General features: G+C 61.2%; 2 protein-coding genes and 1 long non-coding RNA gene across 5 annotated transcripts; 1 reads left to right on the forward strand and 2 right to left on the reverse strand.

The window, feature by feature from the left end:
• Positions 1-1,389: 1,389 nt before the first annotated feature.
• On the reverse strand, positions 1,390-9,409 carry COX19 (cytochrome c oxidase assembly factor COX19). The gene is made up of 3 exons (XM_087866689.1): positions 9,263-9,409; positions 8,591-8,706; positions 1,390-4,375 (listed from the first exon to the last, which is right to left on the reverse strand). Exons 1-3 carry the CDS (start codon positions 9,342-9,344, stop codon positions 4,295-4,297), a joined length of 279 nt encoding a protein of 92 aa, XP_087722815.1. The 5' UTR covers positions 9,345-9,409; the 3' UTR covers positions 1,390-4,294.
• Positions 9,410-9,632: 223 nt separating this feature from the next.
• On the reverse strand, positions 9,633-27,788 carry LOC148110451 (uncharacterized). 3 transcript variants are annotated; one of them, XR_015726574.1, is made up of 4 exons: positions 23,291-27,788; positions 20,846-20,972; positions 13,107-20,327; positions 9,633-12,889 (listed from the first exon to the last, which is right to left on the reverse strand). It is a non-coding gene; the product is annotated as an uncharacterized LOC148110451 (long non-coding RNA). The 3 variants fall into 3 exon arrangements; XR_015726575.1 differs by having other exon boundaries at positions 13,107-13,205; positions 13,343-20,972; XR_015726573.1 differs by having other exon boundaries at positions 13,107-20,972.
• On the forward strand, positions 17,241-22,743 carry CYP2W1 (cytochrome P450 family 2 subfamily W member 1). Its single transcript, XM_087866690.1, is given in 9 exon segments — positions 17,241-17,414; positions 18,858-19,020; positions 19,320-19,469; positions 19,541-19,698; positions 20,919-21,092; positions 21,412-21,597; positions 21,600-21,851; positions 22,056-22,197; positions 22,523-22,743. Coding segments are annotated over 9 exon segments (1,620 nt in total).
• Positions 27,789-27,966: the final 178 nt, after the last annotated feature.

Here is a 27,966-nt window from a genome sequence, read left to right on the forward strand (position 1 = left end):
TTCGCTGCACGGGATCCCCGACACCTCTCACGTGTACGTCAAGTCAGGAACCGTCTAGAGAGACGAACGCCTGACAGGAGCGGGGTCCTGTCACACATGCAGTGGCTGGCTCTGACCCGATCCTGTTTATCAAGTACGTGCCCACTCCCTCTCGTCCGCCAGCGACAAGCAGCTGCAGAGCAAGTGCCAGAGATTTCAGAAAAATATGGGCTTTAAACTCAGCCCTGAGAAAATTCGATCCCGAGTGGGCTGCTGCAGATAACAAGGCAAAGCCCACAGCCGTGTGACAGCACGTCTCTGGGCACAGGCACGCGCGAGCGACTCACCATCCAGCAGCTCGGACCCGAGGCCCATCCCGGCCCCACGCTTCCGTGTCCCCCTCTCATCACTGCTAGGGTTCTTCATGGTGTGGGGAGGTGCGGTCGGCGGGGTCCACGTCCTGGTCCCTGGCCAGACCCTGTGAATCTGACGTTCCGGGGGTGATCGGGTTAAGCATCTTGGGCTGGCCGGTGACCCTGGATTATCTGGTAGGCAGTGTCATCAGGAGGGTCCTGATAAGCAGGTAGGAGTGTCAGTCAGGGAGAAGACGGGAGGGACAGATCAGGACAGAGAGGACGCTGTCATGGAGGACGGGCCCCGGGCCAAGGAACATGACAGCCTCTAGAAGCTGGAAAGACAAGGAAACAGACTCTGGCCAGAGCCCCGGCAGAAACGCAGCCCTGTGGGCCTACTTATGACATAAGATCATAAATCTGTATTGTCTACGCCACTGGGTCTGTGGTGACTTCAGGACGCTTCCTGGAGGGAGAGTCTGTCTTGCTCTTGATGGTGGGACAGCTGGGCGGCGGGAACCCTAGCGCTGCACCCCGAGCGCCCCGGACGCGCCTGTGTGGCTGAGGCCGTGGCACATCTGGTGCGGCCCACCCCTGGGGCCGGAGGGAGGCAGACTGAGGGGCTCATCTCAGGGAAGGCGGCTGTGGGCCCAGGCCTGACCGCAGCGGCCGAGTTTCCCTGACCTATCTCCCGCGTGAGAACACTTGGAAAACGTTCTGGAAGTTGTCTTTGGGCGCCTTCAAATAGCGCTGTTGGCATCCTGCGACAAGTGTGTGGGCGCTTTACGTGAGCAAGGCTGGAGGACCAGGCACTCTGGCATGGACAGGACGTCTGCACCCTACGCACCGTGCGGCTGGCAACTCAGATCCGGAAAAGCAAAGGCCGTGTCGGGAAGCTGCTGCCCCTCTGTACAGACCTCAGCTGTCCGCGCGATGGGGCTGCTTCCGCACCTCTCCTCCACGCCTCCGCCCCGACTCGCCGAAACCGTTTATCACGTCACCCGCCTCGAAATCCGCTGGAGGCACCTCAGAACGAGAATTTATTCAACCACACGCAGAGAGTTCAACCACACAGTTTAATGCAAATACTTTTTTCCTTTTGAAATAATTTTAGAGTTCCATAAATTTACAAAAATAGGACAGAGTTCATATACCCAGCTTCCCCAAATGACACCGTCTGCAATCACAGAGCAGGAATCCAAGCGTCCTGGTAACCAGCCCTGGTGGCTGCCCACCACTGTCCTTCCCGGCCCGGGGCCCACGTGGCAGTCTGTCGGGTCTCCCCAGGCCCCTCTGCAGTTTTGTCTCTCAGGACGGTGAGGCCTGTGAAGAGCACCAGTCTTGCCGGTCCTCACTCTGCAGACTGTGTGCACTGTGGAGTCTGCTCCCTGCAGTGAGGTGAGCGCAGCCCGGGAGGGCGTCAGAGGGGGACACTAGCCGTGGGCAGGTCACCAAGCATGACCACACTGACGTCTCTACTGCGGCCTGAGTGGAGGTCCCCAGACCAGGCAAACACAGGTTTCACATCACACTCGGCCCGACCCCAGGCCCCAGCCGGTTCTCATCTGCACCCCTTGCCGCTGGGCTGTGACTGCTGTCCCCCCTACCCTTGCCGCGTCTGCGCAGGACAGACCACCACCAGGAGCTGTCCCTCCCCTCACAGGTCGATCACATTAGTGACTTATGTCAGCGCGGACCCGTGCAGAGTCGCTGATTCTGAAGACCATAACCCAATACAACATTCTGTTGCTCAAACTGGCCCAGACGTGGCTCCCTGGGGGGCCTGTGTTCTTCCTACAAGCCCCCATCCTATTTCCGTTCTGTACTTTCTGACACAAAACGGTCCAGCCTCAGGCTGGATTTCCCGCTCTGGCCAGGACGCCAGCCAGCCCTTCCTTCAGGAGCCTGGTTCCAGCCGTTGGGGGCGGCGCTCCAGCTAAGATGGGGCGCGGGTGTGCCCCTGCCACGGGTGTCGCGGCTCCAGGCCCCTGGGTGCTCAGAGCTGGCAGGTGCGCGCGGATGCACGCACACACCGACGTCCGTCTCTCTGTCCGGCCACTGTAACTGGGACACAACAGGGCTCTCCGTGCTCCAGCTCTCCGGTCCTAGGACACTCACTTTCAGAGCTGGCCAGAGGACAGACCTGTCTTCTCGTCCCCAGCCCGGCCGACTGCTGCTTTCCACAGCTGCGGGGCGCGCTGTGCCCCACCCCCACCGTGCGTCACTTTGAGCACAGGGAACAGGACTTTGGCTCAGAGTCAGAGCTCCCCACACGCTGGCAGCCGTCCTCCTCCGCGTCGGCGTTGTCCTCCCTCAACTTCGTGTTAGCACGAATGTGCACACACTTCGTTTGCTGTCTTCCTCGTTGACGCTACCACAGATGCTTCTAGAGTCTGCCTCACGTACAGTGCGCCTGTGCTGGGAGATGAGCCCGTGTCGGTTCACAACCCCGCGCTCTGCCCCACGCGAGCCACACTTCCCTGAGGCTCGCACGCGTGGGCACCTGGGTCACTTCAGTGTCGTGAATTACAAACGATGCCTCAGAAACGACCTTGTGCACGTGCAGTTCTGGACAGTTAGCAAACACGAAGTAGTATCATGGCTCAGTTTGGTTTGGTGATAAAAGTCAAGACACTCCATCAGCTGGACGGTAACATGAAAAAAGTCTGTAACACAACGACAGGGTAAGACGGACACACACACCGAGCCGTGACCAACAGCGGACGGGAGGTGCTAAAGCACGCACGTGGCGAACGGGGCAGAGTCAGCACCGTGGAAATGGCACCGGCCGCAGGAGGCACGAACTTCAGGGAGGGTCTAGGCCATGAGGCATCCACCACGGAAGGACTGAAAACAGAGGGACCTGAAGGCAGACAACTGGACACGGACACGCCTCTACCACCCACGGCCGAGGAGTGGGCAGTGGCAACTTTCAGGAACCTAGACCTGGGTCATGGCTGGCTGTCCCCTCCAGGGGCACTGAACGAGTGGGGATGTGTCCACTGTCTTCCACTAGCCACACTGGGACCAAAGCCAGCTGTCTGGGCCCAGACCCACACACACGGGGCAGTCCGTGCGTGGGTCAGAACCCTGGCCACACATCGAAGCCACCCAGAAATCCTGGCCAGCGTTTGGGTACGTGTGAGGTTTAAATGACTGCAGGCAGTTCTGGTGGCGGCCCGGACGGACGTCAGCGCTGGGGGCCCTGGCTGACGCGTGTCAGCGTGGGTACTCTTCCAGAGGGAGACCCTGGAAGACCACGTGTGGGAGGCACACTACAGGCGTCCTGACACCCCGTCTCTCGGTTACAATGAACACGTTGTTGTAATTAAGCTAGTTTTCTAAACAGTCTGCACAGGTCAGAAAATGAGCCTTTGGTTAAAAGGTACTTGGTGCTCAAGCATTACCAGGAAAATATCACTAAGTCAAATACGTCAAAAGCCAGACGATCTCTCCTTTCCAAGCTCATACTCTCTACTTTGTTTTAAAAACACAGGAAATGAACCGTACACAGAGGCACGACAAGGGAACCGTTTTGTCCAGGAATGGTTTCTGCCAGTATCTGTGTCTCTGTGGGAGGCCAAAGCCGAGAGGACTCAGCACGCCAGCACCGGGAAGCTATGCACAGTACAGCACTATGGAGTCACCATGTCACCCAGGCCGCGTGTCCCCTCGCCAAGCAGGTGTGACTCCACGCTCCTACCTCCCGCCCACCACGGGACTCCCTAGGAACTCTGCCACACGCGATGCAAAAAAAACCTAACACTCTCGGGGAGAAACGAGATCTAAAAGCAACAATAATTTTTCAAAATAACCTGGGAACCATTAGGACAAGCTGTTTCTGTCAAGGAGGGTGTTCCAGAAGCCTCTACGTCACAGCACCTAACCGTAAGCCGTTAGTTGATGAGGTCGCACAACGCGCTCCATCCCAGAAGACCGGGCAGCCAGCGGTCTTCTTTCCATCAAGAGTTAGTTTTAGCCTCTGGTTTTCCATCGATCAAATCTCCAAATCCCAGTTTTTCCAGTGGTTCCTGTGCCATCAGCTGCCTACAAAAAGAGAGGAAAACGAAGAGCGCCGTCTGCGTGGGGCCTGTGCATTCACTCCCATCCCGCCCAACAGTGTCCTGGGGCTGCCCACAGCCAGGGCCACCGCTGCATCTGGGCCCCCAAGGGCCGCTCTGCACCCTCCTTCTCCTGGCTCGTGCTGGCACCTCTGGACCCAGGAGGGACGGCCGCTGGAGGCCGGTGCGCAACGCTCCCCCCACGCAAGGCACAGCCAGGACCCGAAGGAAGCAGCAGACCACAGTGAGGCTCCCCGAGGACCTAGTCTGGAGCGGACCCCTGGCCTCCAGGTCCCTGTGGAAACGCCCTGGACGAGGTGTGGACAGGACAGCCTTCACCTGGTACAACTGACCCCGAACAACGCGGGGGTCAGGGACACCAAGCACCCGTGCAGGGAGGACCCATCTCTAACTCCTCACTCCCCAAAAGCTTAAGGACCAACAGCCTACCGCTGACCGCAGGCCTTAGCTATAACGTAAGTGTATCCTAATAAACGTAAGCCAAAGAAAGAAAGTGTTATTAAGAAACTCATAAGGAAGAAACACATTTATCGTCCTGCACTGTGTTTATCGAAAAAAGTCTGCATGTAAGTAGACCCATGCAGTTCGCCTGTGCTGTTCACGGTCACGCATTTGTTAGTTTGACTCGTAACTCAGGAGCACTCGGACACGCGGTACACGGGCTCCACGTCCTCTCACTCCTGCCCCAGGCCCCACACGATCCCACAGCTGGCCAACGGCTATGTCCCGCTTCCACTCCCTCCCTATGACCAGCCATGTGCCAGCCTCCCACCGCGTCCATGTAAGTCAGGGCCACGAGGATGGGGATGCCCCGCACGGAGCACCCGCTGAGCTCCAGAGCCTTCCCCGTCTGGCCTCCTGCCATCCACGCTCCAGGGAAAGGGAGGCCTGGGTTTCATTCTGTTTTGTTTTGTGGGGGTGGGTCGACCCAACTCTCAGAGGCCGCTCTGTCTGTCCCGCTTGCCAGGGGAAGCACAGCATCCCCGCAGGAACCACTGGGCTCAGCCGGCACACGGGCTGCCATCACTTCACACACCGTGTCCCAGCTCCCACCACTTAGCCCGTGCACCCCCCACGAGCCCGGCGGGCCAGCACAGGCAGCCCAGAGTTCAGCCAGCATGCAGGGCACCGCAGGACGTCCCAGGCACCTGCTCAGACCACCGGCCTTCTGCAGGTTCGCGGGGGTCCAGCAGGAGCGGGCCTCACTTCTGCAGAAACACAAAGCCTCGCAGGGAGATGAGCTCTATCCGAACTTCACAAGGGCTGTCACTTATCCCTCAGGAAAATGTCCCCAGAATTGCAAATCTCAGTCAGTACAATTTAACCTAGAAGCATATTAAGTTCTATGGCATGGAACACAAGAGCCACTCCTTAAACCCAAATGCGGAAAACAATGATACATTTTTACCACATCTTGGCAAAAGAGGACATCTGGCCAACAGTTCTTAAAACTGGCCTCTCTCAGACCACACTGGTCAGCAGAACAATGGTCCCCAGATGACACCCTCATTGCTGGAGCCCTGAGTGTCACCCTCCACGGCAGAGGGGAATTCGGGCTACAGGTGGAAATACACTTGCTAACTGGCTGATTCTGAAGGGGACGTTAACCAGGATGACTCAACCTCATCACAAGAATCCTTAGAATCAGAGACAGACGGGAAGACAGGAAGGGTCAAAGAGACACACCATCACCAGCTTCGAGAGGGCGGAGGGCCATGAGCCACGCAGCACGGGCATCTCCAGAAGCTGGAAACAGCAGGAAGCAAGGCCGCCCCAGACCCTGGAGAAGGAACGCAGCCCGCCCATGCCCTGAGCCCCGGAACACCCGTGTCAGACATCCCGCCACAGGTAAGCTGGGCTAGAGGCGCACCGGCGAGCGCTGCTCCTCCCCACACGCCATCACCATGGGAAGGACCTGTGTGTTCGGCGACACAAAGAAGGGAAAAGGAGGAAAAAACTAGAAGCCTAATAGACATGGTTCAAGATATCCTTTCTACAAATCTGTAAATCTTCATAAAATCCAGCTCCTTGGCAAGGTCCTAAAAAACAACAAATGTAACATTTAGCAAGTTCTAAAGCCAAAAGGATGATTTCAATGCCTCCCTTTAGCGCAAGGGAAGAAACCAAAGAAAACATCCCATTTCCAGTCCAGTTCTTTAGGGACTGAGCCAGCATTAAGTGCACGATTTAGGGCAACAAAATTTCCGGGAGGCCTGGCCTTCACACCAACCCACACTCCGGGATGTGGCCGCACAGCCCCCGATGCCCATCCCGTGGCACGGGAATCAAAGTGAGATGATTACAGAGCCTTGAGATCACAGATCATATGTGTATTTCCTGTTTTCTCTGCCAACAATGTAATCCCAAACTTAACGGCTCTTCCCGTGAGAAAATGTGGCCCACGGCTACAACAGCACACGGACTTCCACATCTGGCTACAACGGCCCGGGGCCTCACGAACTGGTCGGCCTTAAAAACTTGCTGTGGTTCAGTTTTTCACAAAGATGCATTCAGAGGCACGCACGAGTAAGTCACGTCTGGGATTTCAGCACAAAAGGGAAAGGGAAAAAAAGAGGTCTGTAAAAAGCAGGAGAAGCAAACGTGCAAAATTTTGATACTGAATCCGGGTGGTCGTGGATTTTCATTAAAAACCATCTAAAAGCCTACAATCAAAATCACTGACCAAGTCAGAAACACACATGCACCCCTCACATTTATCTTAACATCGCCTGACCAGCCAGTGAAGCCACTTGAAATAACGGAACCCACCGAGTGGCCAGCTGCATCCCTCGGTCCCCACCGACCTCAGCAGGCCTCAGGGGAGGCCAGTGTCCACCAGCTGTGCTGAGCAAGGGGTGGCCACACGGACAGCAGGCAGCTCACTCCCATGGTCAAATGGGGAGAAGAGACAGGTCCCTTCTGCTGGTCCCTCACCAGGCAAGCCAGGAGCCTCTGTGAGGACCCAGGCAGCCCAACTCCAGAACAACTCCCAGCAGGAACAGCTACCTGTGAGTGTTGGCTGCTCTGGCCGGCACAGGGATGATTAATCCGAGGTTCAGAGGGGCGGGTGACCTGCTCACACCCTCACACCCTGACAGAGACCAACCTCACACTGTCTCCAAAGTGTGGCACCGCCAAGAAGAAATTCACTTAGTTCCCGTTTTTAAAAGATGTGTTAATTTAAAAGACAGTAATTTAAACACGTGGATCCCAGCCATGTGCTACTCAAAGATGGTGAGAGCTGGACTCAGGGGGGCCTGCTGTCAAATCTAAGCTCCTGTGAGCCTCAACGACTCTAGAGACAGAGCAAGGGCCTCACGTGAGGGCCCCACTCCCAAAAGGGCCCATCCCCAAGGTCCCACATGTCCACAGACTGCCCTCAACACACCTGCGGGCCTGAGAAACACAAGGGATTTTGCCCTGAGGGAAATGTCTGAGTTTGTTATGGGAAAATGGAAACGGGGCTCCAACTGGATTGGTTTATGTCAACCTGTCTTCAGACAAAGCCGTCTGAAGACTGGATTCCTTAATGAGCTAATGAAGGGGTCAAAAAGCAAAAATAAAAGTTCCCACCCCTACTGTATAATTATAATTTTTCCCCATTAAGGACTAGAACAGTTCTTACGTGAAACCTCAACAGATCATAGTTAGAAATGTTTGTTTTATTTAAAAGTGCGCTCTGGTAAATTCTGGTCAAGACAGAACAAATCCCTCGTCTTTCATCATTTCTGAAATGGCCTATTGTCTCCGCTGTCACATTTCAAGCACAGCTGAGTCTAGGTGGAACAAAACATTTTTACGGTCTGAGAATGTGAAAGAAAGAAACCGTGTACCCACAACTTTCACATCTTTTGGCTCAGTCAGCATTTTCATGATGTACGGTTCTGAAACTTTAATGACAGGGCAGCAGCTCCCAAATTTGGAAGGAAAATACTCTGAGGAATGCGGTCATGTATGACACGCTGTCACTCACGGAAAGGTCCCCGTGACTGCTACACAACTTCTAGTACCATTTAATCTGGCCTCCATTCCAGGGGGACAAGCAATCCTACAGCTGTGAAAGGCACAAGCCTCAATGAGCCACGTTGCCACGAGCTCTTGGGGAAAGACACGATGTCAGGGGAGATGCCAGGGGAGCCGAGGAAGGTTCGAGAAGTCACAGATGTTAGCAGGTACTTGCCTCTCCATTCTGCATTCTAAATAGGCTTTTGATTCCTTTCTGCACAAAGCGTTTTCGAATTTGTTGTCGCGGAGACACTTCATGAATTTCTCTTTGAAGCTTTTACATTCACCTGAAGGAGAAGGAAAACAGCACTTCCTCTTAAAGCGAGAACAGGACATGCCCGCACAGCGGCCGGACTAGCAGCACCGCTGCTTTCAGAGCTCGCTTCCCGCACGAGCGCGCCGGACACCGCGCCGGGAGGCGAGCACGGGCCGCAGCGGAGCTCACGTGGGGCAGTTCACCTTCGCGGCGCGTCTGGAACATCCCACAGGAAAACGCGGCTGACGACAACACTAAGTCCACTCTCGGAGCCCTGCCTTCCACCGAGCCTCACCCCGACCCGACTCCGGCCACAGACCTGCGGCGCCCAGCACTGCGTTTCAGGCGCGCGCGCAGCCCCGGCGACCAGCTGCAGGCCCGGACGCGGCGGGTCCGCCACAAGCCCCGCTCCCGCCAGCCGCTCCGCGCCGGGGCTTCCCGCGGGGCTCCGGCCCCGTCCCGCCCCCGCCGGCGCCGGACCGCGGCCGGCCTCCGTTTCCCCACCTGCACCGCGGGGCCGTGCGGCGCCACCGGACACTCGGGACCCGAGGCCCGGCGCGGGAGCCCGGCGGCCGCACGCCGCTCACCGAAGTGATCCAGCGGGAAGCTGCCCTTGTCCGGGGGCCGCGGCTGGAAGCTTTTGGACCCAAAATTCATGGCCGTCGACATGTTGGCGAGCCCAGGAGTAAGACGTGCGCCGTACGCAGGGCAGCGGGCCGAGCGCCGAGCGGACCGCGCCAGAGCGCGGAGCACGTCGAGCGGCGAGCGGCCCCGGGCGGCAGGCCCCGCCCCTGACGTCCGGGCCCCGCCCCTGACGCCCGGGCCCCGCCCCTGACGCCCGGGCCCCGCCCGCCAGGCCACGCCCCTCTCCGGCCCCCGCCCCCTGCGCCCGGGCCCCGCCCCCGCTGGGCTCTGAAGGGCCCGGATCCGGGCTGCTCCGCCCAGTCCTCGCCAGTCTCCTCCCGTCTGACCCTCACAGCCGCCCAGTGGCAGAGGCCAGCCGTCATCTCCGTATGCTGAGGAAACCGAGTCCAGAGAGGCTCAGCAGCTTGCGCAAAGACGCACAGCTTCCGTCCACAGGAAGCCCCAGGGCAGGTGCGCTCGCGTCTGCATCCCCGGGTGTGTGCGGGGCTTACCTGCCGGGGAGGAAGGCATGAGGGCTGCCACGCGTAGTGTCGCACACCCGGCAGCTCCAGCAGCACGAGTGCGATCGCTCCCCGCCCTGGACGAGTGGCGGGGCTGGCTCCTCCCGGGGGCTCCGGGGAGACCCGCCGCAGGCCGCGGAGCTGCGGGTGGTCCCCGGCAGGCTTGGGGGCTCCTGGGCTCGTGCACACACCCGCCTCCACCTTCACCCTCCCGTGGGCCCCCGTGTGTCCGTGTCCAGATGTCCTCTGCTGACAAGGACGCCAGGCGCACTGGGTGGGTGCAGCCCAACGACCTCATCGTGACCGATTACATCTGCAATGGCCCTATTTCCACAAAAGGTCACCTGCTCAGGTATTGGGGGTTAGGGTTTCAACCTATGAATTCTCAGGGGTGGGGATACAGCTCAACTATAATGAAATAAAGTGCCTCATGAACAGTTAGGGCTCTGGCGGTCACCTGTGACTGTTATAGCAGCAAGAACAACAGTGAAGGGGCTCGGGGGAGACCCCAGCTCTGCCCCGCAGAGCCTCCTCCCAGCCCTGTGCCCAGGGCAACCACCCCTTCCCCAAACCGGGCCTCTGGATCTCATCCGAGGGAGGAAGTGGATCAGAGCCCTCCCAGCGCACCTGTGCTCTGATTCTGCCATGAGCTCCAACTGTATCCGTGCACCCACCCCACCCGTGTGCCAACCGTGTGCCAGGCCCTAGAGGTCAGCAGATGGGGGCCTCAGCAGCAGAGCTCACCAGCTGCCCCCGGTCCCTGACGTGATTCAGCGCCATGCCTCCTTCGAATGTCGGGACTAGGAGCCGTTCCAGCAACTCTGGGGCCTTGCAGAGAAGTGCCTGGCCAACAAGCCCCCACCGCCCCCACCTCAGGGCGTGCCCCCTCCTCAAGGCCTCCAGAAGGCATCCAGCACCCCACTCGTCGGGTCACCAGCACGCCTGACCCTCCTCAGTGTGCACCACTGGATCTCTGTGCCTGAGGCTGCGTTCAGCTGTGTCTGTGCTGGCCCTGAATGCTGGTGGGGGCTGGTGGGGACTGGCGGGGGTCCACAGGGAAAGCCCAGTGCAGCTGTGGAGGCCTTGATCAGCCTGCTGTTCTGCGCCCACTAAAAACTACAAAAGGAAAATTGCACCTTGATGTTGTCACATAAACAACCGTTTTATGCAGCTAGAACCAGGGGCCACACACTGGGTTATTCATTAATATGTTTCTAGGGCAGTGAACAAAAGACGCTTTTATTACCCAGCAAATAGCACTTTTCCACCTGACTAGATCACACCACTTAGCAGTAAAGGGGACAGCCCTGCCCCCCAAGGTTGTCGGCAGCCTCTCTGTCCAGCAGCCCTGAGGGACCAATGAAGCATTGGAGGCCCGGTGACCCCGAGGTGACAGCCAGTGTTTAACTGACACGTCTTCTGTACCTGGCAAATGATTGCTGCTTTATAGGAGATGTTTAGCTGGGAGAGAGGAAGGGATTTTTATCTGCGGTGCACGGATACAAGGAGTGGGGGAGGAGCTGACGCTTCCGGAAGCCCTCTTCCGTGCTAGGCTGTTTGGCCTGGGGCCTGGAACAGTGCGGGGCACACGGCAGACGTTCAGTTAGTAGTACTTGGGGATGAACCCCGTTAGGCAGGTGTTCTTACCCTCATCTCACACGTAGAGAAACACAAACAGGTGAAGTCTTGTCCGAGGTGACACAGCCAGCGTACCAGCTACCTGGGACGGTATGACCAACACCCCAGCTCAGCGGAGTAAAACAGCCATCATTTGCTTCGCTCAAGAACTTGCAGAGCGGGGCGGCCTTGGTGGAGACGACGTGCCTGGCATCCGCTGGGGGCGCTCAACCTCAGGCTGAGACACCCCCCTTGAGGACAGCCCCTGGTGGAACCCTGCCTGAACCTAGATATCGCATATCTTTCCACTTTAATACATTCTTCTGCAGAAGTATATTTTCCGAAAGGATGAAAATATAGTTCTCAGAGAAATACAAACCACACTGAAACTGTTAGTTTCATTTAACGCATGGACGAAGGAGTTTGGCCAGACGGCAAAGCTGATTCTGAGAAGGGCGCCCCAACCCCGATATGTCCACATCCGGTCCGAGGAAAAGAAAGGAGGCTGGAGTCGGATTGCTAAGCTGGACTCCAACAGGTTCACAGATCACGGGGCAATAAACCATAACCTTCAGGATTATCTGCCAGACAGAAGTGATTTGCATTTTTACAGGAGAAGCAATCACTTGGAGCTCTTCTGTGTCCTACAGGTGAACGTCTAGCTTGAGGCACCTGGGCCTGCTCAATAAAAAATGCACGTCCAACACGGTGACACTCCCTGGGAGGGTCGAAGGGTGCTCGGGCGGACTGGCTGAGCCATGGCTTCAAGGGTACAATGAAGGGACACAGTGCCACCCGCCTGCCTTATTCCTGAGTATTGGGAAATTTTCCTGAACACCACGTATATGAGTCCGGGGCTGCCATTGCAAAGCTCCAAAGACGTAACCACCAGAAACGTATCCTCTCCCATTTCTGGAGGCCAGAAGGCTGGACACGAGGTGGGCAGGGCCGCGCTCCCTCCGAGGGCGCTCGGGGAGGGTCGGTCCCGCCTCATCCAGCTCCTGGCGGCCCGAGTTCCTTGCTTGGGGCCACACCGTCCGTCTTGGCCTCCAGGGTCACCTGAATTTCTGTGTCTGTGTCCTGTACTTTTCTGTCTCTTACAAGGACACCCGTCACTGGACTTAGGGCCACCCTAATCCAGGATGACCTCATCTGTACTTGATTACATCTGCAAAGACCCTATTTCCAAATAAGGGCCCATTCTGATGTTCTAGGGAGACAGGAGTTGTGGGGAAGCCATTCCACCCAGTACACCACTCCAGCCACTTGGGGTTATCGTCCCCCTATAAAGAGTCCCAGCTGGCACAGACAGGTTGGGTTTAGATCCCATGACACATGGAGGAAGGTCCCCGTAGGTGGCTGGAGCCCAGGTGAGGGCAGGGCCCTGACGCTGAGGAGTCTCGAGCTTGAAAGTTGATCTTCATGCTGAGAAAATCTGCGAGCTGGCCTTGACTGGAGGGGTGGGTAGAGACGCGAGGGGGCAGAGTGGAGCCCAGCAGCCCCCGACCCAGCACTGGCATGGGGGGTAGGGAGCCGGCGAGGCGAGCCCCCCCGCCGCCGCCCTCCACAGGGGAGGTGGTGGGGAGAGCCAGGCCGCGGCGGGACAGTGGGTACGCCCCCCCCTCCCCGGCAGCCCCTTGGCTCAGGGATTCTGGTTCTAGGAACTTACTTTACAGCATACCGCTTGCAACTGGACAGGTATTTCGAGCAGGAGGTTTTCGAATGAGAGGCAGAACGACGGAGAGGAGACGAGGCAGCCGTCCCGGGTCTGATCCGGCCACGTTGTCACCGCAAAACAAAAAGCGAATGAACAGAGGGAGGGAGACAAGGGCGGAGGAGACTCTGAGGTGGACAGGGATGTTCACGGTCTGGAACGTGGCGAAGGCTTCGCGGCCGTATACATACGTGAACTCGTCGGACTGCCCGGCTGCTGGCTAGAACACGAGCGGCGGCTGGCGGCACGTGAATACAGTTATGAACACAGCAAAAGCAGGTACGCGCAGATCCGGGATCTCTGGGAGGACGCACGAGCGAGGAGCACAGCGGGGATGGGGCCCGCTCCCTGGACGGCCCCTGGTGGACTCTGGAGCCCCCAGCGGCTGTGCGCCTTCTATCTGTTTAAAGGGATAAACGGCCCCACCAACACCCCCATCCGAGAAAGACCTTCTTGGATGCCGTGGTGCGTTGACAGGTGGCGCCCAGGGAAGACGAGACCAGCGGTCTCTGCACGTGAGGGTGTCGAGGTGAGACCCCCCGTGGGCCATGGTGGGCGAGGCCGGAGCAGCAGGCCGGGTCCGCCCCAAGAGCCCGCACCACCATGCACACTTCTGGTCCCAACAGCGAGAGTGTATTTCTGGAGTTTAAGACGCCCAGCTGTGGTTCTTGGTCTCACACAGGGAGGGGTGAGGGCTGGGGCCGCTGGGGACCTGAGCGGGACCCTTCCCCAGTGTGGGAGGGCAGGGGGCAGCCAGGGGCGCAGCAGCCCTTTCTAGAAGTTGCTGAGGAAGGGACCTGTGGGAGGGACATTTGTTGCTGCCGCAGTTTAGGCCCAGAAGGGGAAGGGCCCCAGCTGAGCAGCTGGAGGAGAGGTGGCCTGGGGGGGGTCTCGCCAGCACCATCAGCATCAGTGAGGTCCAGGGCATCGGGCCCCAGGACCAAAGACACGTGGAGGCAGCCACACCCTCGGGGAGGAGGGACCCTGAGCCCGTCCCCAGGGGACAAGGGCCAACTCTATGGGCAGACAGCACAGACGTTCCCCACCTCCACCCTCCACAGACTCTTCTAGAACCTTGCCCCTCCCCCATCCAGTTCCCCTCCCCTTCGACCTGGGGCAGCCTCGGGAACCCCCACCAAAGCTAGGTCACAGGTCATAGGTTACAGGTTGTGGCCTCTGACGCTGGAACGCTCACTCCTGAGGCTTGAAAACACAAGTTCATCAACATCGTTCCGAGGTCAGAGTCCAACACCGCTCTCCCCGTAGCCCAGCCAGCCCCTGGGAGCCCCCACGAGGCCCTTGCTCTGGCTCATCTCCACTGCCTCCTTCCCTCTGGGCCCCACCAACAAGCCAGGACAGCCTCCCTCGTTTAGGCTCAGCTGATGAGCAAATTCAGTTTCGCCTTCTACCTGAATCCCCTCTGCGTGGAACCTGACATTTCCACACGTTCCAGGGACGGGGATGTTCAAGGACTCATTACTCTGCTGACCTTCCCTGGTTCCCAAGCCCTGGCCATGAGGCCTTGGGAGTCCCACACCGTGCCCCCCATGGCCCCATGGCCCGTGATCCCTGTAGCCCTACTGCCCGTGCTACTGTGGCTACGACATCTGGCTCGGGCAGAACCATAGGGACAGGACACGGGCGCAGGGGCGCAGGGGTGCAGGGCCAGGATCGGCCTGGGAGGCGTGGGAACCCGGGGGCGCAGGGGTGCAGGGCCAGGATCAGCCTGGGAGGCGCGGGAATCTGGGGGGATGGGACCGTTTCACATCTTGAGCGTGGGGGTGGTCACATGACTGTAGGGGTTGGTGAAAACTTGCAGATCTGTACCCTGAAAAGGCGGGGCTTCACTGAGCATAAATTCTACCCACATTTACAGGAAAGGACTCCCACCAGGTGGGTTCACTGAGGGCCCACCCGAAGCCTGTCCCCAGACAGGCAGGGCAGCACGGCTCCGAAGGACCACCAGCCAGGGACGTGGGGGCACTCCGCTGGGTCCCTCCCGGCTCCGTCCTTCCAGGGCCTAGATGTGGAAGAACCCTCCACACTCAGGGTGCCCAGAGAGATTCTCGGCCAAGCCCCTAGCTCCCCCCTCGGGGCCCACATGGGACCCCAAGGACCCCGAGCTGCAGCCCTGCTGGCCGGGCCCTGAGAAGCTCCAGGCACCCGGCTGGCCTCACCTGGGCCTGGCCCACGGGCCGGGTGGGGGGTCACACACTGCTGGCCCTGTCCACACGAAATCACATTAAACACCGGTAGGGTCGGGATACCCGTAGGAAAGGGTCGGGAATCTAACCCGATGGGTCTGGTTCCCAAGTCTGCGCCCGTCACCACTACACCCCTGCCCTGCCAGGTGGGACGCCTGCAGAGCTCGTGGTGGGTGCTGATTCCCCTCACCACCAGGGCACCCAGAGGCCGGGCCGGGGGTACCTCAAACCCGGGCCCCACTTCCTTTCCTGAGAAATGGGGGTGACCCCGCCAGGCTATCAGGAGCAGCTCAAGGGTCTTGCAGGTAAAATGCCAGAAACTGGCTGAGCCAGACGTTCTGGAAAATCCCCTCCACCCACACAGCCACGCCCTTTAGGGCGCCCAGACGGCAGCGCCCAGGTGTGGGCCTCAGGCCCCACCAACCTGAAGGAGGAGGAGGAGGCTGGGCCCCCCACCCCCGCCCCAGGGACCCCGAGTTCTCACCTCCAGCGCGTCCGGCCGTGCCGCGACTTCCCTCCTTCCCACGGCTGTCCGCCCAGCACCTTGCTTGCTGCAGCTCCGGGCTTTGCACAGCTGTCCCCTCTGTGGAATGCCCTTCCGAAACCTGTGACTCGAGCGCTCAGCAGCAACACCCGGGTGTTTTCAGGGGCAAAGCCCCTGCCACGTGGGTCTCTTCCACTGGGCTAGGGGGGCCCTTTCTGGATCCCTGACCACCAATTTCTGTAACCCTAGCTGTTGGCGGAGCCTAGCGTACACAGGTGCTCAATAAATGCTTGTGGAATTAATTAAGTGGACCGTCCTGGGCCGCGAGAACACGCAGCCCACGCACCTAGTAGCAGCCTTGATACCTGGCACTCAGCCCGAATGACCTGGAGACACAGCTGTTAGAGAGCTGTCCTCCCTCGCCACGGCCACACAGCTGTGCAACCGGATGGTCTGCCCACGAGGCAGTGAGCACCCCGTCACAGGAGGTGTGCAAATGGATGCTGGAAAGGGGTGGGGGCCTTCGGGCTGCTTTGGCTCTGGGGTTTGCATAGGGGCATGGACGGCATCCCCAGGAGACAGGCCCCGCTGCAAGGGGCCCCTCTCGGGGACGGGGTTCCCACTGCCTCATGTCGGGGCAGGTGGTGCGGAGCAAGCCCAGCCACTTCTGATGCCAGCAGCCCCCCCTCCCCTCACAGCTCCTTTCCACCGGGCGCCTCCTCCCCTCCCAGTTGGGGCACCGAGCTTCAGGAGACCGGAGTGCAGCATAGTCGGGGCTCGTAAACCCGGCCAGCCCACCCTGCCCCGCCCTGCACAGGCCAGGCCTCCCGCTCCAGGTGACCCCCACGCTCAAAAAGCCACCAGGGAGCACTTTGTCACTGAGGGCAAGCTTGCCATTGGACACTTAGCAGGGGACACTCGGAAGGCCCTGGGATTTGAGGCATTTGCTGTGCGGACCCTCAGGGGCCACTCCCAGGGCCTCCACGGACCTCCTACCCCATGGGCCCTGCTGAGGGAGGCTCGGAGCTCCCCTGAGAGCTCGGGTCCGGGTTCCAAGGCCCCATGAGCCCCGGTTCTGATGGGAAGACTGAGGCAGAAGGCAGAGGCCTGCAGGAGGGGCAGACTGGCCACCACGGTGTGTCCTCTCCAGCAGGCAAGGGACAAAGATGCCCCAAGCACAAGGCCTAGATGCCAGCCCCCCAGACAGCCCCGGACCCCTGGCTCCCTGCCATAGACGCGACCCCACATTCCACGCACGCCTGTCACTTTAAGCTGCCTGGCTGTCCCCTGCAAACTGCTCGGTTCACATTCTAGGGGTGGGGGGGTGAGGCGCAGGCACGCCCTCCCAGCGGCTTATAAGGCACAGGGTGGGGAGCTGGGGCCTCGCCGCCTACCGTCCTCATGGCCCTGCTGCTCCTGGGGATCCTGCTGCTCCTGGGGCTCTGGGGGCTGCTCCGAACCTGGACCCGCACCCCCTCCCCAGCCCCTCGCTGGCCCCCTGGGCCACGCCCACTGCCGCTCATTGGAAACCTGCACTTGCTGCACGTGTCACAGCAGGACCGGTCACTGATGGAGGTAGGTCAGGGCCGGCGGGTCCTGGGCACCCCAGCCCAACTCAGGGGGAGCTGAGCCTGTGTTCCAGGACCCCCGTGGGGTAGGAGTTCTGTGTCCCAGCCTGGCGCTGGCCTGGCAGAGGACACAACAGGCCCAACTGCCCACCCTGCCTTGAGGAAGAGAAAGATGTCCCACCCTACAGATGGGCCGTTTAAGGAGCAAGGGGCCAGGAGTGTCAGGCCACGAGGGCTTCCTGGAACAGGCAGCATTTGATGAGCGCCTACAGAAGAGCCCAGCCTGGGGGCAGCGGAGGGGAGGAGGCAGGTGCTCCCGGAGTGTAGGACCATGCGGCAGAGGTCCCGAGAGGGAAGGAACCCGGACTAGCACACAGATGTGCCTGCGGTGGAGGGCGCCTGCCGGGTGTGGCTGCTCCCAGCCTGAGTTGGAGGCTACACGATCTTGGCCCCATGTTGCAGGCAGGCCGCCCTGCCCTGCAGCCAGGAATGGCCGGCCCAGAGCGTGAAGCAGAGGTGCAGGCCTGGTCACCCGCCCCACAAGGCCTGCACAGCCAGCCCTGCCCCAACCACGGCTCCGGTGACCACGCCACTGTCCTTTTCCAGAAGCATTGCTGCTTCCTGGTGGCCCCCCAGGCCCTGCGTGTGGGTGGACCCTCAGGGGAACTGCTGCAGGAAGCACCCTGGGCACCAGGGTTCTCAGGCCGTGCCCGATGTCGCACCCAGGGGCCACCGTCCAGTGTGTGGAGTGGAGCGGGTGTGGACAGGAAGGGCAGGTCTGGCTCCGTCCCTCAGTGCACGTGATGGACGGCAGTGCACGTCTTGCCTCCGGGCCTCAGTTTCCCCATGTGTAAAGGCACGGAAGGGGGATGGGCACACGCAGAGGAACCAGAGGCTAGCCCTTGCCGTGCAGTCTAGTTCTGTGTCTCCAGGCTGGGCACAGGGGTTCATGTGAGGTCTGGGCACCCCCTGCTCCTGTCCGTCTGGGCTTCAATGCTGAGGGCATCTGAGCGGGGACAGGGCCTCTGTTCCCTGTGCAGACCTCGGGCTTCTAGCACAGGCCACCCCACAGACACCCCTCCTACCGCCCGCCTCCTCGTCTTGGGGTTCCAAGGAGCCCTCTCTGCTGTTTCCCGGAAAAGAAAACCACGACGGTGACACTCAGCACCAAGGGTAGCCCCCGGTCTTCCTCGTGGATGGGGAGGGGGCTCGGCGGAATCCAGCAGGACACTGCCCCGGGACGCGGCTCCAGCCAAACACACCTTCTGCTTTTGGGCTCCTGGGCCTTTGCTCACACACACCCACAGCTGTCCCGGTTTCTACAGACTCTGCCTGGGCCACCCCTGGCTCTGAATCTACCCCACGCCCACTCTATGCGGGTACAGCCCCGGGGGACTCACAGGGGGCCTGGGGGTGGGGCCGCTGGCTGATTCCTGCCTGTCCCCACCAGCTCTCAGAACGGTACGGGCCAGTGTTCACTGTCCACTTGGGGCGCCAGAAGACGGTGGTGCTGGCTGGCTACGAGGCAGTGAGGGAGGCCCTGATGGGCACCGGGCCGGAGCTGGCTGACCGGCCCCCCATCGCCATCTTCCAGCTCATCCAGGGAGGTGGGGGTAGGTGTGCGGTGCAGGGTAGGGAGGGGGCAGAGGCCAGCTGAGCATAGGAGTCCCTGGACCCCAGGAGGGGGGTCTGCCTCTCTGAGCAGCAGGGGAGTGTGCCCAGCTTGGCTCCTGGGGACACAGTGTCCACATGGCCGGGGACCATGACACCCCAAGAGTGGGAGAGGCTCGCCAAGGCCAGCCCTTGGGAGAAGAGGCTCAGGGGTGGGGGTGAGGCCCTCCTCAGGCCCCCCGACCTTGCTCCCTGCCTGCATCACCCGGGGTTGCTCATGGGAAGCTCGTCTGGCCTGCAGGCATCTTCTTCTCGTCGGGGGCGCGCTGGAGGGCCGCCCGCCAGTTCACCGTGCGCACCCTCCACGGCCTGGGCGTGGGGAGGGGGCCTGTGGCCGACAAGGTCCTGCAGGAGCTGAGGTGCCTCACGGGGCAGCTGGACTGCTACGGAGGTGAGTGGGGGCCGGGACACCCCCTTTGGGGGTCCCCTCACCCCCTGAGGCCTATCTCCCTCCCACTCCAGGCCAGCCCTTCCCCCTGGCCCTGCTGGGCTGGGCCCCCTCCAACATCACGTTCACGCTGCTCTTTGGCCGGCGGTTCGAATACCAGGATCCCGTGTTCGTGTCCCTGCTGAGCCTTATTGATGAGGTCATGGTCCTCTTGGGGACCCCCAGCCTACAGGTGAGAGGTGGCTACTCCCGGCCTCGGGGTGGGGGGTGGTCTCAGCACTGTGCCTGCCCAAGAGAGGTGAGCTGCCAGCTTGCAAAAGCAGTACTGCATTCAGAGCCAGGGGGCCCGAGGTATGGCCTGCTGCTGACACGGATTGGTCATGGGACCCCAGGCCAGTCCCTGCGCCCTCTGGGCAATGAGGGGGGTGTAGGGCAGGGTGCCCGTCTGCCCCCTCCCACACCTGCCCATCAGTAGCAGTGCACCTGCTCGGAGGTAGGGATGGGGACCGAGGATCTCTTCCCTGGATACGGGGCTCGACGTCCCCCGGCCGCCCCAGCCCTTAACCCGAGGGACCCTCCACCCAACATGGGTCCTTCACCGTGTTGCAGGAATGACGTGAAATGGCCCTGGTTTTCAGAACTCCCAGGGGCATGCGCATTTCACTCTCTTCCAAAGCATGACGTGTTCGCCATCGTGACCATTTCTGTGATAGGTCGCTAAGCGCACGCATCCGGTCGTGGCGCGTGTGGTCACGGCTGTGAGGCAGGAGCTGGCCACGGAGTCTCCGGTCCTCATGCTTCAGTCCTAGGAGCCTCTGACGTCCTCTGGTTGGGAGGATCTGGCCTCCTCGCCGAAGCGGGCTGTCCCAGGAGGATGGAGGCCAGAGGGGTCAGAGCAGAATGTTCTGGGCCTCCGTCCCTGTGCCAGCTCCTTACCGCAGGGGCGCCCTGTGTAATTCAATCTAGGGATCACTAATGCTCTGGGGGACACCCAGCCGTCATTGTGCACCAGGAGAGCCACGGACATCTGTGTGCCGGGCACGTGCTGGCCCCGCAGACAACCTGGTCACAGCGGGGTCAGCTGAAGCTCTGAAGTTTGCGGAGTCTTGTTTTAATGACTTTAATGAAGGACAACCCCCTCCGCTCTCCGTCCCGCCGGCTCTGGTGGATGGAGAGCAGGCATGATCACAGGTGGTAACCTGTCCAGCGGCGCCCCCTTCCTGACCTGGGACAGAGGATTTTGTGGGAGCTCCCTGGGCTGCTGGTCCTGCCAGGAGGGCCAGGCCCCCCCAGCTTGGCGCCTGGTGCCCTCTTGTGGCCACGGGCAGCACCCACCCAGCAGGTCGGCCTGGAGTCTGGGGCAGCGCCTGGGGACCTACCTGCTGGAGGGTGTGGGGCCCGCTGTGGGGCCTGAACCCCAACCCCACCCGCCGTCTTGCCCTCCACCTCCAGCTCTTCAACATCTATCCCGGGCTTGGGGCCCTCCTCCAGCTGCACCGGCCTGTCCTGCGGAAGATAGAGGCGGTCCGAGCCATCCTGAGGACCCTGCTGGAGGCGTGGCAGCCCCCCACGCCCAGCGGAGGCCCTGTGAAGAGCTACGTGGACGCCCTGATTCAGCAGGGCCAGGTGTGGGCGAGACCCATCCTACCACCTAAGAGGCCTGGGGCATCTGGGGGTCCCACCCCAGGAGGAGCGGGGTTGGGGGGGGTTCCATGCTGCTCTTGCACCACCTCCTCCACCTCCTAGCTGAGGGCCCCTCTGAGCCTCGGTCTCCCCATCTGTGAAATGGGCCTTTGCAGTGCCTGCCTCAAGGGGTGGCTGGTGCTCAGCGGACTTGGATCTGTCTTCTATTCCCTTCCTGAGCCCAGAGCTGGGTTGGGGGCGGGGAGCGGGTGGTCCACGGAGCCCAGCCTCCAGCTGAGTCCCGTCCAACCCACCTCTGCAGGGGAAAGACCCTCAAGGCCTTTTTACCGAGGAAAACATGGTGGCCTGTGCCCTGGACATGGTCATGGCTGGTACAGAGACTACGTCGGCCACGTTGCAGTGGGCTGCCCTCCTGATGGGCAAGCACCCGAGTATTCAAGGTGATCTCCCGGCCTGTCTTCCCAGCACATGGCCACCTGCTGGGTGGGTGGGGGTCCACCAGGGCCTAGGAGATCGAGTCTCCCAGGGATGCTGGTACCTACGCTCTCACCTGCAGGCCGGGTGCAGGAGGAGCTGGACCGTGTCCTGGGGCCTGGGCGGTCCCCCCGGCTGGAGGACCAGCGGTCACTGCCCTACACCAACGCCGTGCTGCACGAGGTCCAGCGGTTCATTACCCTCCTGCCCCACGTGCCACGGTGCATGGCGGCTGACACCCAGCTGGGTGGCTACCTGCTTCCCAAGGTGGGCACCCCCCTCCTGGACTCTGACAGGGCGGTCAGGGCCCTCCCTCCCCCTTCCCTCCCTCCCTCTTTCTGCTCTGGGCCAGGGCAGGTCCGCCTGGGAGTCTCGAGGGCCAGGCTGGCCTCCTGGGGGGACGCTGTCTCTCAGTGCACACCCCTGGGGGGAGGGGTGCCAGGGCCAGCCCACCTGTTGCCCCACCCACAGGGCACACCTGTGATCCCCCTGCTGAGCTCCGTTCTCCTGGACAAGACGCAGTGGGAAACGCCCCACCAGTTCAACCCAGGTCACTTCCTGGACGCTGAGGGGCGCTTTGTGAAGCGGGCAGCCTTCCTGCCTTTCTCTGCAGGTACCCACAGCCCTCGTGGGTGGGGACAGCACGGGGCCCCTCGCCCCCAAGTGGCCTGGTCACGAGGGACCTCGGAAGCTCAGGCTCAAGCCCGCTGGGCCTCCCCCTGTCCACAGCCCCTGGCAACCCAGCTCTGCCCCTCGGAGCTTGCCCGCATCCCGGTTACTGCAGACCTTGCTCTCAGACCACCCCCACTCCAGGCCCTCCCTCGTCCCCCCTGAGACTCCCCTCTCCCTCCACTCCAGGAAACTGGCCGGGCTCCCTGGCACAGCCCTGCAAAGAGCAGGCCTGGAGCCCCCACCCTGTGCCTCGGTTTCCTCTGCAGGCCGCCGCGTCTGCGTGGGGGAGAGCCTGGCCAGGTCGGAGCTGTTCCTGCTCTTTGCCGGCCTCCTGCACAGATACCACCTGCTGCCCCCGCCCGGCCTCAGCCCCGCTGCCCTGGACACCACGCCCGCCCTGGCCTTCACCATGCGGCCGCCAGCCCAGGCCCTCTGTGCAGTGCCCAGGCCCGGGAGCTCTGACCAAGGAGACCCAGGGAGAGTCTGAGTCACTCCCCCAGATCCCAGCTTGGGGTGCTCTGTGGAGGATGGAGGCAGGAAAAATGGATGGACAGACAGAAAGCCCCTGCTGGGCTCTTTGCTGTGGCCCCCAAAGCCCCTCCTGAGCCTGATTCTGTTCTTTTGGGGGCTCAGCCCCCTTCCAGTTCCCCTTGCCCAGAGGTGTCTCAACCCCTTCTCCTCCGGTCTCCCCAGGGCAGCTGGGGCCCTCTCCCCACCCTCTGCCCTCTGTGCCCAGACCCCTTGGCCATCAGCGCTGCCTCTGTCTGCACCCAGGCCCCCCACCTGTACCTCAGGGTGCCCCTCATGCCCCAGTGGTGAAGCACCCCCTCCCCACGCATGCTTCCCTGGGTTCTCCGGGGCCTCCTCTTCCTACTCCCCCTCCATGCTGCCCCCTTTGCCCACAGGGCCAGCGTTGGCCAGGCATCCACCAGGCACAGAGGTGCCACCTGCAGCTGGGGTGCAGGGAGACAGCAGGTGGCAGGGTGACGTCCACCCAGAGGCCAGCCTGAGACCCGTGTTCCCAGCACACTCACTCTGCACTGTGCCAGGTCCTGGACCGCTGGGTCTCCTGCAGACCCCACCCTGTTCCTGCAGGTTGTGGGCAGCCATGTCCAGGAGGCGCTCTGCCCGGGGAGCCAGGACCAGGCGAGGGACAGCTGCCACCCAGAGTATCGGGGACCCTGCAGGGGGGACAGCAGAGCTTGAGCAGGAAGGATGAGCGGGAGTTTGCAGGGAGGACACTGAGGGCCCCTCACACTTGACCCCATCAACTTCACAGGACCCTGAAGCAAGTGGGGACACAGACCCCAAGGCCCAGCTTCCGTTCTCCCCCACACCCAAGACGTAGCAAGGCCTCTAGGAGACGGCCTCTGGGCAGGGGGCTGTTGTGACAGGGCCCAGAAGACCAGGTCAGGGGTGCACCACGGGGGGCCCTCCAGCATGGGCTTCCACGGGCCACCCCCACACTGACACGCTTCCCGTTATCTGGTGTCCTGTCCTGTATCTGGCGACTCATTGGTGACCTGGGAGCCTGGCGGGGTAGGATTGGCCCTGTCCTGGCCACATGGTGGCCCTGGGCCACCCCAGCCATCCTCCCCTGGCCCATGCTGTGGGTGGGGGGCGCAGGGGCCTGACAGAAGTGAGGCAGCCTCTCGACCAGCTGCCAGGCCCCAGACCCTTTTCTCTGGTCCCTTCTGACCCCCCATATCCCTCATCTGCCCCTCGACCCTTCCCAAAACTGAAGCCTTGGCTTTTTAAATTCAAAAGCCTGTCTGTGTAGAAGGAAAAATCCAGTCTGAGGCAGGGCTGGCGGAGAGGTGGAGGGCCGGCTGAGGCCCTGACACGAGTTAGCAATGCTTGTGAAGCCTGCGCCCGTCCCCGGGGAGAACAGGCCATGGTTTCCGCCCGCCGAAGGGAGGACAGGGCAGGGGGTGCAGATGAAGTGACTGTTCACAGCTGGGGGAGGGTGGACAGGTCCCACTGAAGGCCGGGTTCTTCAGTCGAGCGAGGTGTTGGTGACATTGGGGGAGGTTCCCAGAGAGCGTAAACCCGGGACATTTCCTGGGGCAGCTGCAAAAGGGGGTCCCCGGGGGTGGCGTCCACGCGGAGTGCTCCCCAGGGGAGAAAGGATAAGGGTCGGGGCGTGTCCACATCCGGGAACAGTGTCCAGGGTGAAAATGAAGCTGTCGGGGCCGTACCCATCAACACACAAACCTCAAACACCGGGGGTGGGGGTGGGGGTGGGGGCGAGTCTCTTCGCGACCTTGGTCAGGGCAGTGGCCACCGATGCTTCTGGATGTGCCGCTGCCCGTGCTGGGCCCCTGTGGGGGAAGGGAAGGGGGTATTCTGGGGAGGATGATGCTGGACCGTGTCCACACACTTTGCTTCTGGGAAAAGCTGGGTGGTGGGTGAGGAGTGTGTTCTGTCGTTGCATTCCTTCTGTCTGTCCGTCTGCAACATCTGACACTGAAGGAAGAGTTGCCTGCAGGGCTGGGCCGCTTTACTGTCCGAGGTCACACGGTGCAAACAGCAGGGATCCGACCTAAGTTCATCTCCGTGAATGAACTGCGAGCATCCTTCTGACAACACAGAACATTCCGGAATGGCCACGGAAGCTCTTTCAAGAAGCTATGGGTGGGAGAGACTCGGCTGCTTGGGGCGGGCTTGCTGGGAGGAACAGGGGAAATGCGAGCGTTTGAGGGTTTCCTGTCTTTGTGGTAAATCCAGTGCTGCCCGGACCGTTTCCAGAAGCCACTCCTCACGTAGGAGCACGGTCCGCGGCACCTCCCAGGTGGGTCGCTTCGGGCAGGGGCGGGATGCAGAACCTGAGCCCTGTGTTTCCTGACTTACGAGAACAGGCGTCAAAATGAACCACTTTCTGGGTGACTCCAGTTCTCTCCAAAGACGCCAATAGGGTTAGCTGATGTTTTAATTTGCCAAGAACAAATCTGAGAAGCTTTTCGGCCAGGTGGGAAGGTGTCCATCCTGCTGGAAAGCTCTCCACGCACACGCTGCTCTGGGCCCCTCCCCCAGGCGGGGGCTCTGGCGGAGGACGCAGAGGATGGAGGGTGGAGGACACGCCGCAGCTCTGGCTGGGTGTCAGGCGGGAGATCCCCACGGTGACCTCGATGCCCTCCTGGTCCATGACAGGAGCCTGAGCTTCCCGGGGCCCCAACACCAGGTGCCCCCAGCTCGGCTCCCTCAGGCCTGTGGGCTGGTGGGGGGCCCCTGCTACTCCAGGGCCAGATGCAGATCTGAGGTGGGCTGGGCGCAGGGCTGGTATGCGTGGGGGAAGGGCTCAGGAAGGAGCAGGGCCGCGGGCAACGCTCCACCTCTGCAGGGAACCCCTGTGCCCCCCATTTTCAGGCTCCCTCACCCCCGCCGAGAACTCACTAGGTGCTGGGACCTGGGGGCGGGGCCCAGGAGTGCCCAGGCCGCCGCGTGGGGAGTATCTGGAGAATGTTGTTCCCTTCCTCCCCCCGTTTATGGAGTTGACACAGAATAAGCGTATCATACACTGAAAGAGCACGATGGGCCGAGTCTGATGTCGGACCCGCGAGATCATCGGCACAACTACGAACACACCCCTCTCCCAGGCCGCCCTGGACCCCACCCACCAGGCCCAGCTCAGCGATCACATGGAGACCTGGGCCTGGGGCTGCCTTCCCCTCTGCAAAGGGGGCTCGCCCACCCACCGGCTCCTGCCCCCACCAGATGCACAGAGACCTGCCCTGCAATGGGGGCGTGTGGCAAGGGCTCCACCATGTGGCAGACAGCTCGCCTGTCACCTCTGCCTCAAACCTGGTTGTTTTGCTCCATATTTTTCCTGTGGTAAAACATACATAAAATTGACCATCTTAACCAATTTCCGCGTATAATTCAGGGGCACCGAGCACATCCACGTGGCTGTGCAGCCATCCCCCCATCCGGCTCCAGAACCTTCCATCCCCTGCACAGAGACCCTGTCCCCGTGACGCACGGACCTGCACCCGCTCCCCCAGCCCCGGCCCTGCCCCCGCCGTCTACTCTGTATGTCTGTGAGTCTGACGACTCCGGGACCTCATGTGAGCGGGGTCCCCGTGCGTGTCCTTCTGTGTCTGGCTGGTGTCCCTCTGCCGCTCGTCCCCGTGGGGCAGGGGTCTGGTTCCTTCCTTTAGAAGGCCGGTCATACTCCATGGTGTGGATGGACCACCCTGTGTTCATCCATCATCCGTGATGGACACTTTCAAGTTTGGGGTTCTGTTTCTTACGGATGCACCTCTAGTGAGCTCAGCCTCCAGGCTGCACAGCCTTGGGGAGAAGCCTCTGCAGACATGCATTAGGGGTCCCTAGACGTTGTGGGTCAGGAGGGGGCAGACGGCCTCCCTGAATGTCGGTTCCCATGGCTGCAGCGCCTGAGTCTTGGCTGTGAGGGAAGGAGCCTCTGGGGGCTGGCGGGCAGCTCTTGGCCCGAGATGAGGCTGTGGTCCAGGGCGGCAGGGATGCCCACCCTCAGAGCCAGACGCACAAGGGGCTGAGAGTGCGTTCTGGGGGCAGGGGTCCTTGTTCTGTGGCCACCTGATGTCCTGAAGCCCCTCTGGCCGTAAGTGTCCCACCTGCCGCTGGGCAGGGCATCACCCGTCAGGGACATTCCTGCTGGCTTAGTGCTGGTTTATCTGAGCACAGACACAGCTTTCCTGCGGGCCCTGGGTGGGAAAGCGTGGCAAGGGGCCACTCGGTAGCTAGTCCCCACTTCTCTGTAGGAGGTCAGGAGAGACCGAGCCACGCTTCCCCGGACGTAAGGGAAGCCTGCTGAGGAAGGCCGCTTCTTCGGAGAGGGGGGCGGGGGCCGCGGACGGCTGTTGGTGGTGCTGATGGGCCTGCTGGCTCTGACACCCCCAGCCCAAAGTCCCAGCCCCCCATCGCCCATTCTGACATCCTAACAGTGCTTGAGACGTCTACACTACAGACACGCAAAACTTCGTGAAGAACAGACATTCAGGCGACAACAAACCCATCTTACCGTTTTCTTTCCAGAGCCCAGTGCTTTGCAGCGAGCTCTGCCCCGCGAGGCTTCTCTGCGCTTGCTGGAGTGTCACAAACAAGCAGCTTGAGCGTGTGTCCCAGCTTGTGTAGCCACAGGCCACAGGCCACGGTGGCGCCCCCTGCCCCGGGGATTCTCTCCCTGCAGATGAGCTGACCCGCCGTCTCCAGGAAGTCCTTTGAGTGGCATCGACAGTGTGCCCTTGTGGTCCATCGTCCCCTGTCCAGCGCCACTTTGTGGCCGTACCGAGCTTCTTCCCTTTGACTGGGGAGTGCTGTTCACTTCGGTTTCCTGTTCGGCTGCTGACGGACATCTGGGTTGTTTCCAGTGTGGGGGGTGTTGGCGGGAAATCACCGGCCACCGTCAAGACATTTCCTGGCCCGGTGGCCCCACGCAGACAGCCCCAAGGCACCCCTCACTGTGGCTTGGCCCCGGGGCTCAGGCCCTCCCAGATCACTGCCCTTGGGGCCTCATAAGAGGGCCATCTCCGACTGGCACCCCCGGCAACGGAGGCTGGTCCCACACCCAGTTAACGCCTCTAGACAGCTCTGTCCAGATGACGCGTCTGTGTCCACTCTCTGCACCTTCCGCCAGGGGGACCTCGAGGGAATAGCACTTCATGCTCCGACCAGAGCTCTTAGGGAGGAAAGAGCCCCCCCCAGTCTGGTATTGGGGAGTGCCCTGCTC

The sequence above is a fragment of the Ursus americanus genome, chromosome 2 (assembly GCF_024610735.1).
Source record: "Ursus americanus isolate L20-20 chromosome 2, mUrsAme1.1.p, whole genome shotgun sequence".
Lineage (NCBI taxonomy): Eukaryota > Metazoa > Chordata > Mammalia > Carnivora > Ursidae > Ursus > Ursus americanus.

Coding starts and splice junctions, on each gene's coding strand:
- COX19 (XM_087866689.1), bottom strand. CDS start 9,344: ATGTCGACGGCCATGAATTTTGGGTCCAAAAGCTTCCAGCCGCGGCCC. Junction 8,707..9,262: donor CTTCCCGCTGGATCACTTCG/GTGAGCGGCGTG, acceptor CTTCTCCTTCAG/GTGAATGTAAAAGCTTCAAA. Junction 4,376..8,590: donor AATGCAGAATGGAGAGGCAA/GTACCTGCTAAC, acceptor TTTTGTAGGCAG/CTGATGGCACAGGAACCACT.